Source organism: Solanum stenotomum, chromosome 1 (genome assembly GCF_019186545.1).
Source record: "Solanum stenotomum isolate F172 chromosome 1, ASM1918654v1, whole genome shotgun sequence".
Classification (NCBI taxonomy): domain Eukaryota; kingdom Viridiplantae; phylum Streptophyta; class Magnoliopsida; order Solanales; family Solanaceae; genus Solanum; species Solanum stenotomum.
The window spans coordinates 22,768,118-22,783,513 of NC_064282.1; the positions used below are offsets into that span (position 1 = coordinate 22,768,118).

The 15,396-nt window shown below is 33.1% G+C and overlaps 1 protein-coding gene and 1 long non-coding RNA gene across 2 annotated transcripts in view; both read left to right on the forward strand.

The window, feature by feature from the left end:
- LOC125872473 (structure-specific endonuclease subunit slx1) overlaps positions 1-4,311 on the forward strand; it is a 6,530-nt gene extending 2,219 nt beyond the window's left edge. The window contains exons 2-3 of the mRNA XM_049553209.1: positions 1,365-1,471; positions 4,100-4,311. Of these exons, the coding sequence (XP_049409166.1) occupies positions 1,365-1,471; positions 4,100-4,296 (304 nt within the window). The 3' untranslated portion in view covers positions 4,297-4,311. The remainder of the gene's footprint in view (positions 1-1,364; positions 1,472-4,099) is intronic.
- Positions 4,312-5,050: 739 nt separating this feature from the next.
- LOC125872501 (uncharacterized) lies at positions 5,051-9,250 on the forward strand. Its single transcript, XR_007447134.1, has 2 exons — positions 5,051-5,465; positions 9,130-9,250. It is a non-coding gene; the product is annotated as an uncharacterized LOC125872501 (long non-coding RNA).
- The last annotated feature ends 6,146 nt before the right edge of the window (positions 9,251-15,396 follow it).

Consider the following 15,396-nt stretch of genomic DNA (forward strand, 5'->3'; position numbering starts at 1 on the left):
CTGAAGGGTTGTGACTAAGCCGAAGGGTTGTGACCTTTATGAAAGGTTGCGTCCTTTCTAAAGGGTTGTGACCATTTGAAAGGTTGTGCCTTTTCCAAAGTGTTGTGACCTTTCTGAAAGGTTGTCTTCTTTCCAAAGGGTTGTGACCTTTACCCTTTGTTGGCAATAAATAGAGAGGTTTTCTCTCATTTTTCTGCATAAAATTCTTCCCTTCTTTTGCATACATTTCTTACAAAATAAAATCGATCGATCGTGTCTGTGTGTGTGATTCGTTGCTGTCATTTTGAGTTCGTTGAAATTATCGAAGTTTGAGGTACCGCTACTTCTTTAATGGTTAATCCGTTTTATCTTGGGAGGAATTAATCTGCAACCTCGGGTACTTGAGGGGATTAAATTTCTTAAAAGGACACACAGTGGGTTCTGTGGACTCGGATAGTTCTTTGTGTTTTTCTTTTCATCTTTTATTATTTCTGGTTTGCTAATCTGAATACAGGAGTTAACAATATGTTGTTGGTTACTTATCCCTATTAGCTTGTGTTAGAGGATACTTTTATGGAGAAGTAGGCTAAGAATTTCAGAAAGGGGGGAAAAAGGGTAAACTTTGATAAGATCTCTGAGATGGAGTTATCCTACTGATCTCCCTGTTAGACGCTGAATAGTTGTGCTCTATCTCGGCTTCTCCATTGTGAAGGTGTAACTTATTTTATTTTACTACTGTCCTATTCTTTTTGGTGGTTTGTAGCTTCTTTCTTTATTCACTTTTTCTAGTTTTAGATTCTTTGGGGAACTCCTTCATCCGAAAACAACAAGAATGTAGTTTGGTGGTTCTTCCCTTAAATAATTAGTACCGAGGGATAAAACACACCATGATAGAAATGTTTTGATATTCCATAGATTGTGCTTTCTGAACTTCATTTTAAATCTTCTTTGTTTTTTCTAGAAGCTTTCATTTAATATTTCTATGAAGAGTTGGATTGGTTGCAGTCAATGCCTTAAAAATGAACGAGTACGTTCTACTATGACAAATGACAATCTTTATTCCACTGGTTGTTTTATATTCACCCAATTGTCGCACACATTTTAGGAGATTAGTGATTTTTTTAGGACTTATGAAAAAGACCAAGTCATGATGGTAAATTGGTTGTTGGCCTTCCATTGAGCATGTAGTGACTCATCGACCATTATTCTCTATACTAGGATGTGCTAGTAAACTGTAGCGAAATCACTGGAAATGAGAGAGTTGTTGGGAGTGTCAGTCGTTCTGTCAGCATGCTCAAAGAGTGGAATTACCCCCCCCCCCCTCCACACACACACACACTTAAATCTAAGCTGCTGATTTCTAATTGGTGATCTCTCTTTTATAGACTAAAAGAACATAATGGTGAATTAAAAGGGGGTGCAAAGGCATCTCGCTCAGGAAGACCTTGGATTTGTGCATGCCTTATTCGGGGATTTAAGGGCAGAAGTGAAGGTACTTTCTTTATACAACTATTATATATGATGTGCTTCTTTCTTTCATCAGAAATACTAAATTGCCTCCAAGTCTATAACTCCTGTTATGCTAGCGCACATTTAAGTTTTGATTATACATACTTTTGCTGTTTAGATGTTTCCTTTTTGGTTTCCCTGATATTCATTCGGTTGCCTAAAATCATGATTCAACTTTTAAGCTAACCCCATCAGAGATCAGTTGCAATTTTATGGCTTTGTGCATTCTCCTGGAGCATGTACACACTCGAAAGATGGTAGCGTAGATGCTGTTAATGTTTCATTTTGTACTTGAACCAACAAGCCATTTTACTCTTAAGTTTCTTTAGTACTGATTCTATAGTTTTTATGAGTACAAAGTTCATATGTTGTTAGATATGTATTTCGGTTTTGATGAGTAAATATGCAGACTATACCAAAGACTGAATCTAGGTCTGACAAGAATAGATTGTAATCTGCTAAGTACCTGGTGACTATTAACTGGAGTAACACAGCCAACCACTTCTGCTCTCTTGATTCTTTGACCAAGCTCATTCTCCTAACAGCAATTCAAGAGATATGTCTAAATTGCTAGTTAAGATAGAAGTAAGGCTTGACATGATAATCCACTATAAAGAGAGTGTAATTGATGTGTCTGTTTTCTTCAAAGTTTGTATTCTTGTTGTTACCAAGGTCGAGTTAGGAGTTAACAGTGTGAGTATTAATCTAGAGACGGATCATAACAGGATAGTCATAGCTTTTCCCTGTATCTGGCCCAAAATGTTTGTAGGCATAGAACCATACAGTTCTCAATGTTGTTGGCAAATTCCCAGTACAATTGGTTATGTTTTTAAGGGGCTCAACAGTTCGTAAGGTTGTTTTGCATTTGCAGTATCTTCTGTTTTTGATCAACAAACAGCCTTTATTTTCTTTTTCCTTTTTTTAATGGCGACCACTCAATTTTTCCATTTTAGCTATTGCATCTTTTAGACTCTCTTCGCTTCCTTGTTTTCATAAGAAATAGAAGCATATCACAAGTTACCCACTAGTAGGTGCACAAGGTAACTTGTGATTGCCTAGATCTACTGCCAAACACTTGGGTTTTGTCTATTTGCTGAAACTTCTTCTAGGTAGCTGAATTTGTAGATAAAAACAGTGTCTGTTTGTTGTTATGGCATAGTACTGGTGTACTTGCAGAAAAAATCTACGCAAGTGAAGCTCTTAACAGTGTTATCAAAGGCGCGCTTAAGCCCTGAAGCAAGGCTCAGAACGTGTTGAGCGCTTCGCCTCGCTTTATGTGCGCTTCAGTGTCGTCATCAAGGTTTTAAGACAAACTTTTCCTTGCCAATGAGCCTCTTATGAAGAATTGACACTAAACAATTGATATTTCACTTTATAATAAAAAAAATTGATTTCATTGGTCATATATTTGTCATTCATGTTTATAATTATTAGTCTTGGACTAAACTTATATATTTGTATTTTTTTTCTCCCTTTGCGCCTTTTTTCATTAAAGCCCACACTTTATTTGCGCTTTGCACTTCAAGCCCCCACTGACCTTAGAGCTTTTTTGCGCTTTTCGCCTTCGATAACACTGGCTCTTAACTGTTCCTGGAACATTCCTCAAATTGATCATCTCGCTCCACCTTATGCTTAAGCTGAACGCAATTCGGACATAATACTGAAAATATGTTTTTAACTGGTAGTAATCAAAACTGACTATCTGGCTTACAATTTGCGGAACAGTTCTGATAAGTTGTCGTGCAAACTATTTCTGAAACACAATTTTAAAGGTAAGTTGAGACTCTGAATCCATTGTAGCTCTCCAGGATAGATGTATTCCTGCTGCTTGTTGACTCTTAATGTCCCAAGCCATTATTTTAATTGTCTGGATTTCAAGTGTGAAATCATCATTTCTAATTAGCAAAACCTTGTTTGATGTGCTTTTACCAATGCCTGTCATTGCTGAATTCCCTGATCAAACCAAAAAAGAATCTGTGCCTATAATAATATAATGGTACTGGAAAGGATCACAAGTGAGACCTGCCTATTACATTACTAAGACAACGTACCTCATCGTCCCAAACCTTACTTTTCTCTATATCATCAACAGGATTAGCTAGAAGTGATTGTCTAGTATGCTACTACTCTGCTTATGAGTATATGTGGAACTAGAGCATACCATCTTCAGCGACAAAATGTGGGAATAATTGATTTACAGGACGACATAGGATCAGACTATCCATTGTTAGGCTGAGTGAGATTAGATTTATCAGTAAAACTTTAGAACATCTCAGCAGTAATGTGAAAATCTTTAAAATAAGAACATCACGCCAAGGTGCGTCTTAGGTTCTAGGCGGCATATTTCAATAGGCCCGAGAAGCTTGTGTTTTTTTTCCTTGAGGAAGTTCGGATTGTTGCAGGAAGGGTGGTATCATAGTAAGCAAATTAAAGCACCATCGACTTGTTCAGATTAAACATCTTCAATTCATTCTTGTGTCCTTGACCTTTTAGTCAATGTTGAATAAACTTCTCTCTTCCTAAAGCAGTTAAATTTCATTTGCTTTCACCTGGAGCTTAGAGTTTGAGCAAGTTGTCTAATTACTTTGCGACTTTGTGGTTGAGCTTGTAGCTTGTGCATTTGAATCAAAATGGAAACAAATTTCGGGAAAGCTTCCCCGTAAAAGGAAGAGTACTACTGAGGAGCAGGAGCCAGAAGACAATGGATCTCTTGCATTATTGCAGCATAGACATGCAGCTCTGGATCGCGTTCAAAGTTTGATTGATTGCAGTTACTTAAATATTGATTGGCGTTCTAATTTTTTCTGATTTTATATATTGATTCTTCTCTACAGAAAAATGTAGCCACAGTTATATATATTTTCACTTGCAACAGTGACTTGTACAAATATATTTATTATAACTGGTCAATATGTTCATAAGATAGACCAGTTGCGAAAAGCTAACGTAAGTTGGGAATAATTTAACATTTACTGTCAATCTTGAGCAGCTTTGAACATTTTCTGTCAGGTAAAATGAAGATTGTATCCAAATTATATGTACATGCATAACTTGTAACAAGGTAAGATTTGTCAATTTGATAATATTTTTGAACAATTTAACAAGAGTAGATCAAATGTTATGTTCCATCTAACATAACTTGTTAAAACATAAATTTTCATTCTTCTCAACATGTAACGTCGGGTTTAATTTTACAAAAATTACTTTAAATGGTAATAAAACTTGAAAAACATTACATATTGATATTTTTGTTTGTGCATATCACCCTGAGTAGGGTGATTTACAAGAATATGTTGTAGGTAAATAGTTTTGAACTTTTACCTATTTACTTGTGGGGACAAAACTTCAAAATCAATAAGTTTGTCTTAGGCCTTGATGATTTTCTCATGGACAACGGCGTGAAAAGTTCAAACCACTCATTTTAGAGTTATTGAGTGCAATTTCTTACCTAAAGTACGTCACAAAAGCGTGTGAATATAAGCAACCACTTTTTAGCACATGTAATTGAAAAACAATAACTTTATAAAATATCAAATATTACAGGTGAAACTCCGTAACAATATCATATTTTAAAAATATATCCATTGTTAGTGGCTATTTATAAAAAGATGATTAGAAGTGGTTAGTGGATGCAAACAGGCTTATGGGTAGGAATCGGGTCGGATCATTTCTCAACCGCATCGTGGAATTGAGAAATAAAATAGGGTCAGATTATTAGGGCTTTGAACAATTAGTGTGATTGATTGATAGAGAGAGCAGTAGAAGAAAATTGGTGTGTTGATCAAAGATATTTAAGCATGTCGTTGATGAAGGGAGAGCCATTGGTGAGGAAGATTGCGCTGATAGCTAAGTACGCAGTGTTTCCGGGAGCTATGGCTGCTGCGGTGATCTACTCTCCTCCGACTTATGCTTCTTATTATAAGCCCCAGTCTTCTTCTTCAAAATAATCTGGGGATACCCTTTTGTTTTCCTCATGGGTACGTGCCCTTTTCTCTTATTTTGGCCACTTCTAGGGTTTGAAATTTGTATGCGATTTCATTGCTGAATTCATGCTATCTCTAGATTTCAGTTGACCTAATTTATGTTTTGGGTATCTGATGTCTACCACTTGCATATCCTTGGAACTTCAAACTGATTCTTGTCTCAGGGTTTTTAATGGACTATTTGATCATTTTGATATAATACGTAATTAATATCTCGATATAGCTCCAATAAGACCATATCGACTTAAAAAGCTGAAAAGGAGTTAAATTGGGACGGAGGGAGGGTTGTTTGCCCTTGTTTGTGATCTCTGCTATGTTTTGGGTTTTGGATGCCATGTTGTGAATATTTCTGTTCCTAAATTTATCATGGTGTATATAATGCGGATGTTACATGTTCTTTTTTATTCTTGTGGTTACTCTTCTATGGTTCCTCAGTGTGTCGTGCCTCTTTTAGGTGGGGATGTAACTTGAGTTACCTTGAATTACATTTGTTTTTTAATTGTAAATGGAAAAAAGTAAATATTATTGCTAGTTATAAAACCTGGAGTTTTGATTGGGTTTCCTGGTTATCTGGAAGGAACTGTGTTGTTCATGTGGTGACACTACAACAATGTGAATGCTGTTTAGATTACTAAAGACTAGTGGTAAGAGCGCAGCTAACTAGGTGTGGATTAGGCGCACGTCACAGGTTTAAATTCTTCTGCATACGAAAACTTGTTATTTAAGTGGTGAACATAGATGAGCATGCACGTTAACTTCCGAGTTTTGAGTTGTGCACCACTGGCCATCAGGGATTTCTCGGCTACAAAAAAAATGAGATTATCAAGGACTCTAAAGTACAGGCAATATGTGCAGTATCGCGTTGTGTGATCTTTAAATAATAGTTAGTTGCTATCTTTGTAAGTTTGTATGGTGGAGTATAAATATTCTCTCTTCAAAAGTGAGATATTCTTCGTTTCCAGCAAATAACTTCACTTGCTTGGTAACCTCTTTCCCGGTCAGAGATAGGAAAGAATCCAAAGCTTGCAAGGATGTTAGGCTTCAGACGATTTTCTCACCTACATGGTATACGAATCCAAGACTTCCTAGCTAGAGGCTAGACGGTATCAAACCACGGGACAGGGAGAAAAGAGCAGCTTTCTAGGTTCTGCCATTGTAGGGTCAAAAATAATAATAAAAAACGAAATATGCCCAGGCTCGGAATATCCTTCTTTCGTACCCAAGAGTAGCCCTATTTCTAATAGGAGCAATTCAAGCATTAATTAGTACTACCTCAGATCTAAAAGGAAAGGAAGGAGAATAAGGGAAGGTGCCAAGTTCTCATTACTTGCTTATTTTGAAAATGAAAGCACGGGGAATTAATATGTTTATGGCGGAATTGAAGGTTGTGTTTGTCAGCACTTTTAACTGTTTGGCTTAACTTTCTGGTTAACCCTTGTATACTAGTGGAAAGAATGGAACAAGAGTATTTGCATTTGAAATCAGGTAAATTGGGTCACAGATGGAATAGTCCTCGGTGTCATTATGAGTTGTAATGCATATGCTTTTTCTTTAAACGAAGGGTGTTTAGTGAGTACTGAGTAGCATGAGCTGCAAGCATATATGAATATTATAAAATGTCATGACCGACTTTTTCACTTCATTCTGTCTGGATTTTCTAAAATGTGCTTTTGTATCTTCTTATTATCTTGGTAACACCCTTATCCATGACAAAAAGTAGGTGGGGTGAAAGTGCTATATAAGCAGTTACCCTCCTGCATAAAAGTCGACACTGGGATAGCCATTACAAGAATGTATTCTGTAAACTCAATTATGTTCAGTACCACGCCAAAAACTGGGTTTGCAGCTTCGTGGCCGCATGTTGCAGAAGAGCTAACAGCTGTTTGTTCTACCTTTTCCTTGTCTTACTTTGCATCCCAGAACCCCTGTTACTTCCTTTTCTGTTTAACTATTAAAATATGTTCTTACTGAGCTTAGGCGTTAATTGTTTTGAAGCTCATGATTTTGCCACTTTCGACAATCAACTAATAATGTTGTTTCTACATAAAGGTTTTATTACTAATTTCAAGAGATTAAATATGAAGTTCTTTTAGTTATGATAAGAGACTTGAATGACCTTTATGTCTAAGTGAGAGATCAAGAGACATCTAGTTTTAAGGAACCCCTAATTTTCTAAAAGAGAAATTATCGGGCATTGAGAACTGGGTCTAGTAGAGCAGAATGGGTATAGAGGAGTCAAATGGCTGACCAAAACTAGTTTGAAATTGAGGAATAATTTTTTTGATATATATATTTATTACTCATAAAAAGGTCTTAATAACCTGTAGCTACAAGATTATTTTTCTCTATTGCTGTTAGCCAATCATTTATACAAGTCAGAATTGATATATGCTCTAAAAGATGAGAAAAATCAGCAAGATGAAGTAATCTGCATGAAGGAATGCTTAGTTCCTCTAAAAGAGATCTTCTAGTTCCATTTAACTGCCTGGTTAATGACATTCCATGTCACACCCTTTCTTTCTTCTGGCTTCCTACTAAGCTTTCATAGTAAATGTCATAGCTTATTGACACCTCCAATGAAAATCATCAGATTCCAAGACTTTTTGTCTTCTTTGGATGTATTAACTGATCTCCAACATTTTTCCGCCACCATGCAATATTACGACTGGCTTGTGTAAAATGACTTCTTAAGACACTATATTTGTTGTTCGTTTAGGACTTTTCACTTTCAAATACAATCTCTTAAACACTTCACCGCTACAGCTGATTGACCCCAGGCTCTTGGAAAGAGCTGCCAACGTTGCTTTTTGAGTGGTCTACTGTTAGCACCTGCAGTGATCCCAAATCCCACTCTCTCAATTCTATCACAGAATCTACCACTTTGTATAATTCTTTCCAATTTCATGTCTCTCTCCTGCCATCTGTCTGATGTATTTGTCCTCCGGATCCTCCTGTTTGCCTTCTCCACCCCATAGACCTATTACTTTCTTCAGGCTTGTTCTTCCGCATCAGATTTTTACTGCTGTTTCCCTAATATTGGTTTACTGATTACCTTCAGTATTCCTTGTTCCATTTCGCATCCCTCCATCAGAATCACTGTCTTTCTAACTTACCAAATGGAATTTTCAATCCTCATTTGCTTCCCGTTGAAAACTTCTTTCCAAGTTTCAACTGCTCCATTTTCTCAATGCATGATACTGGTAGTCATGGGAATAATTGATGTGCGCTTTTTGATACTTGGGATATTGGTAGTACAAGGTTGAGTTTGTACTTTGATGAAATGAGCTGATTATCTATTTTGGAAATGAGAACAACCCCATTACTTGACATCCAAAAAAGGAAGTGACAACTTTTCTATTTGTATCTGACTTGATGTGTACTATTCTTTTTCATGATCATGTTTAGGTTGATCTCAAAGGTATCAAGTATGGCTTGTAAATTAACTTCTCTGTGAGACTGGTTAGCCCAGTATGACACAGTTTGCATGTTTACTAAAACACCAATCTAGTTGCACAAATGAACTATAAATCAAGAAAGTGATACTCTATTTCAGTTGGGTTTCTTCTTTTCTAAGTACCGCGGCTCCTCTCATTTTATCTCAGCTATATTTTGTTTTTGAAGGTGTGATAACTAACATGATATCATTCTTTGATTGCAGGGTTCTTTTTGACTTGCCGAATGCTTCTGGTTGCAGTAGTTTACTGAAATGCTCTATTTGTAATAGACGTGGTATGTAGTAATAATGCAATGGCAGTTTGTTTCTGTACTCAAACTATCGATCGACTTTTGAAAATCGGAATAGACTCAGCTCCTTTCTATTATATACTTTGTTATCATGTGAAACTTTCTTCCATCTTATATGTATCCAAGTTCCTTTCAAAGCGTGAAGGACAAGAAAAATTAAAGAGTAACTAATTCATAAATAAATTTCAAGGTTTTTGTGTATTTGTTTATTGAATTTTTAGTTGTACTGTCGAGCAAAGCTCAAACCTGAACTGGTCCACACGTTAGAAGGAAGACTTAAATTCCCCACCTAAACTTGACATGTTTCTGGTTATTTTTTCTCTATGAAAATCATTTCATAAAGTAATATATACTACACTTTTTTCTTCATTTATAAGCAAGCACTAGCTAGATACTCTCTTCATATTTTCTAATTTCCAGTTTTTGATTATATTATACATATACTAAAGACTTGGTCAGAGTTTCAAATGAAGCTTCGATGTCCCCTTTTTTCTAAGCCCAAAAACTACTTTTTTGACTCAAACCACTTTTGACAGCAAATAATCCATTGAGTTCCAAAAGGAAAGAGTAAAAAGTTTACACTATCATATCATATGGTCTATCATGACAAATTGCCTTTAGCTACTACCACTTTTTAGCAAAGGAGGAAATAAATTCACCCTTAACTCTTTCATTTTTTTCGAGTTACTTTGTCTTACATTAAAAAAAAAAAAAAAAATCATTTTCAATCTTGAAAATGAACTCTCCAAAACTGAACAAACTCTTTGTTAAATGAAAGCTACATTTCAGAGTCCGTCCTTATATTAATTGATGCCACCTCCTTTGAAGGTCCACAATTATAATGGGACACCATTTAGGTATTTTGGAAGCCATCTCTCTGGCATTCATATCCAATATTTGACCTTATTTGGAAAAACAATAATACCACTTACAGATATCCTACAATTTACGATAGTAACATGAGGTCCTCAAATTATTTACTGTCATATCCGTTCACTTTTACTTGTCAACAATTACACTTTTGAGGAAAAAAAAATGGAAGTGCATAGTTTATCATAATATTCATATTAATTAGTGAATAGTCTTAATGGATTTCGGGAATGAGTAGGTAATGTTAAGGGCAAAACATAAAGACTTTTTTTTTTCATAATATGTTAAGGTGAACAAGTAAAAATTAACGGAGATGATATACACGTGGATTTTCCTAACTGGCTTGAAATGGACTTGCCATAAACTTTTCTGTGCATTATTCCATAGGTTATTGCAGATTGTCACCTTCTACAAAATTCTTGGAATTCACCATTTTTAATTAATACTTGGGCTGTTTTTCTTATTTTAAACCATATTACTCCCCACTCCCCTTTTACTAGTTTAATATTTGGCTCTCCTTAAGAAATTATTTATGAAGTACCTGTTTTACTAAGTTGCTCATATTAATTATTAACCATGCACTCAAAATTAAAATTTAGCTAGTAGTACTACAGTAGCTAATTTGAAATAAATAAATAAATCTAAGTGGACAAGTAAAAGGTAAATGTTACTTTGGGTAATTAGTAAAAGAGGAAAAGAGGGAGTATCTCATATAGTGACTTTCCGTAAAAGGTCTTAGTTGAGTGACTTTTTGTGAAAAGAATTATTAGTTGAGTGACCATCCAAGATATTAACTTCATAGCTTGGTTATTATGGGAATGATTTCTCATATGGTCACTCAACTAATAGTGTTATCATCTCAGAAAGTTTTTTACTGAATCGTAATTTTATCACGATTGGGATGGATGTGAAGTGTATTGAGGTTAAGGTATAATACCAAACACGAAATATTAGAAGATCCAATCACTTTTCTTCGAAAGAAAAAAAAGATATTACTGAGATAATAATTATTAATTGAGCGATCACAGAAAAAAAATGGAAGACCTAAAAGATGCTTGCATCAATGTAACTTTCCAAAATTCTGTTTCATTTAAAAAAGTAACATTAACTTTCTCCTTCATTTGTCAGTATTCATAACTAGCAACTCTGAATTATAAATACACAAAAAAAATGTGGTCAATTTTGAAATAAAGCATCCATATTCCCCCTTTTTAAAGTCCAATAACCACTTTCTTGATGCACTTTTTGAATTCATTGAGTTCCTAAAGAAAAAATTGTTTACAAGAATAACCATATGGTTTGGTCTATCACCACTAGTTGCATACCACTTTATAGCTAATTTCACGCTTCAAATTGCGGGCAAATAATATATTTTTTTTTGTTAGAAACATTATTTTGGTCAACTTAGGATCCCAATGTAATCCTACCCTAGTTAAGGAATAGAGTTAATTTCTTATTAGGGAAACTATACAAATTGAACTCATTAGACAAAATATTTATTCAAATTGGATTCAACTCAATATATTTATCCTGATTAGATTTACAGTCCAAACTATTTATTCGACTGTCCCTTTGTTCTATTCACTGAATCATTGCTTCTTCATCCTTGATACCATCAGAGTATATATATATACTCTGATGATATCTAAATATGGTATCTACATACTCTTGGTGGTATCAAGTAATAATTGAGTCTTTTCAATTAAACACTACTTCTTCCTCCGACCTCCTTGGTGTCATCAGAGTATATAGTTAAAACAAAGGGGTATGAAAATAAGGGATCACCATTTGTAAATAGTTTTATTTTTGGGGTACAAGTGTTTTTTTCCCATTTTATTATTACATAGGAGTAGGAGAAACAGAGGGAAAAAATAATTACAAGATGAGAAATTAAACCTTCAGCAATAAAATAGAAGATTAAATAGCCAATCAACTGAACTATTAAGATATCCTGAGTTAATTTTCTAACTTTGGTGTAGACGCTTAATAGTTCATCTGAATTGAACCAGGGGAAATGATCATAAAATCAATTAAATGCGTTAATTTTTGGTGATGCTATCACACCAACTTTCAAATTTTGTCAACCTAAGAAAAATGGTTGGGAAAAAGAAACTATCTTTTAGTAAATTTAATTACCTATTTGGTTATATTCTGCTCCCCATTATAAAAGTGAAGGATGTTATACATGATTAAATTGTTTGGTCAATTAACTAACCCACGTGGTACTTATAATACTCCCTCCGTCCCTAATTACTTATCCACTTTGAATTGACACACATATTAAGAAAACAATTAATGATATAGTGAGTTTACCATTTTATCTATATTAATTATGAAGTAGATGAAAAATTCTACATTTTTCAAAGTAATTAGTCATTTAATTGAGGGTATAATAGGTAAAAAAAAATTGTCCTTTCTTGATTTGTCAAAATGGACAAGTAATTAGGAACAACTATAAAAGGAAAAATGGACAAGTAATTAGGGACAGAGGGAGTAGCTTTTACAAGTGTTTGGGACAATTAAGGATGATTAAATTGCTTCCACAATTAAGCCTAAAATTTGTTTTAATATTGTCTTTTAAATTTATTGAATCTCTTTTTGGAAGCCATTTCATATCCAAAATTTATTACTGTTGTACTATCTTGTGAAATTTAAAATATAATATGAAAAAACGACTCTGAAAAAAATCAGAATGTTATATTAAAAAAAATGGTACAATAATGGAAGATTGTTTTGTGTCCTTAAATTATTTATATGTCTGTGTATTCTTAACTGGCTTGAAATGGACATTCTATAATATCTTGGGTTTATTATTCAATAGACTAGGCATACACCTTGTCATCTTCCTCAAAAATCTTGTAATATAATTCTAATTTTTGTTTTTAGGGTTTGTGGAGGGAAATATCTTTTAGAAAATACTTTTTAATTTTCTAATGTTTGATCAGTTAATCAAAAAAATTTAAAAATATTTTCTATAGAAAAAATAAATTGTTTAAAAATAAAGAAAATGACTTTCCTAATAAAAGTAGGAAAAAACGTTACATATATGACATTCCACATTGACGTATAAAACTCATTCTTCTCATTTTATTTTAGGCCTAACCCATCGGTGTCCCCTAAAGTTGGCACGATGTTTCACTTAGACACCTTAATTAGATAATGTTCATTTTAGATACCTAATGTAGAATCCCGCTATGTCATTTTGACACTTTTTTTAATTTAAGCAAAAATATATAAGGTGTGTGTATTACACTCACGAATGATGTGTAAAGTGACGAATTAAATGATGACATTTGTCATTTGTATCAAAAGTAATTATTAAATAATTATTTTTGAATAAAAATAAAAATTGGCCAATGAATTAATGACACATAATATTTTTATCCAAATAATTTTAAAATCTAAAATGAACATTGTCTAGTTAAGGTGTCTAAGTGAAACATCGTGTCAATTTTAGGAGGCCACCGATGGATTAGGCCTTTATTTGATTTCTTCTTTTGATTCTAAGGAGCAATCAATTAGTTAATTAAGCTCCATGCACCAGTATTAATGTTACTACCTAATAGGTTTATTGAGGGTTAAATTTGTTTACTCAAAATAAGACCATGCCATGTATTGCAACAAAAAGATAGGAAGAAACTGGATTAAATACATTTGATGCTCATAAAATGGTATATTCACCGGGTAATCGTTAAGATATTTGAGTCAAATCAAATAATTTAACTTTATTCGTTAAAAAATAAAATAAGGATAAATATCAGTTGATGATATGAACCAAAATACACATTTTTTTCATTTGTTAATTTGATGTAAATTTCAGTAGAAATAAATTTTGTACCTCATGAAATATTAATTAACTTGAATTCTACGCTTCGAATTATTTCATCACGAGATATCTTATCAACATATCTGTCCTACTTCAATTTCTTTTTTCTTTTTAATAAAGAAATAATGAAGATGGAGAAAACATGCGTTAGGTAGGAAAATAATTTTGAATTTGGATATTTTTTAGTATATTAGTCCCATTTAAGCTGTCAAGTTGATTCTTGACAATTGACACTACCACTCTAATCAAGAAGCTAATTCATGATTTAATTTTATGGATTAAGATTTTAATATCAAATTTATTTTACTTCTGAATTTATAAGTTCAAAATTAAATAGTATTTATTAAGAAAATTAATAATTCCTTTAATGTACTTCAAGATTTGATTAAATAATTCGAGGTGAAAAAAACATTTCCATCAGTGTTCAAAATTCTAACCACTAACTAATATAATACTACTAATTCATAGAATATATTCGTTCCGTGATTAATATTGTAGTAACTAATGTACTATGTAATAGTCCAATAGACAAGTGAATACGCAACTACAAATATAATTTCCTTCATAATCACTTGACCTATATGTCCCTCATTGTTTTGATTTGTTACATCTCGTAAGGTCAAAAATAATATATGAGAATATGATATTCAACTTTTAAGGTTCAGCATATTCACTTGATAAGTGTCGCAGAAATATAAATATTAAAATAAATGTGTGACATACAAAATCGAATAGAGTTAAAAATGATAATTAAAATGAGCGACTATCGTGTACTTAATATAATTTGTTCATGTCCTATGTCCACTTTCAAATTAATGCTCATGATGTTCATATGTGTAAAACCATAATAATTGAGGTATGAAAAGGAATAAGATTGACCTAAAATTAATACTTGTTAATTGGGATTATGGTTTAATCATGTTGCTATATATATAGGGCCAACATTTCTAAAAGTGTAAGTCTTGTTAAAGATTTATATGTTAATAAAAATGGTAAATAATTACTAGAGTTAAGGAACCTCTTCTTTTAATATTGAATAGGGCACGCCCGTATTGAGTTACATAAATAGTGAGGTTTCATGTTTATATGTCTATCCAACTAATTAACTTAAAATCAAAGTGACATATAGGGTGTTCACGGTTTGGATAAAAACCGATTTAAATCGAAAAATCGAACCAAATCGATAAAATAAAACCGATTTTAATTGGGTTTGGTTTGGTTTTAAATTTTTGAAAACCGATAGTATTTGGTTTGATTATGGTTTTATTCGAAAAAATCGAAGAAATAATCGAACCGAACCAATGAATTATATACATAGATTTAATAAATATGCATACTTAATATATTGTTTTTATAAACAATTTTAAAGATCTTATACATATTTTCATTAAAATTTCTTTATAATTTACTTATTGAAAGCAAAAATGCCCAAGATGAAACATTTATCTTATTGATTTCATGTATATGAGTGTCTATGACAATTTT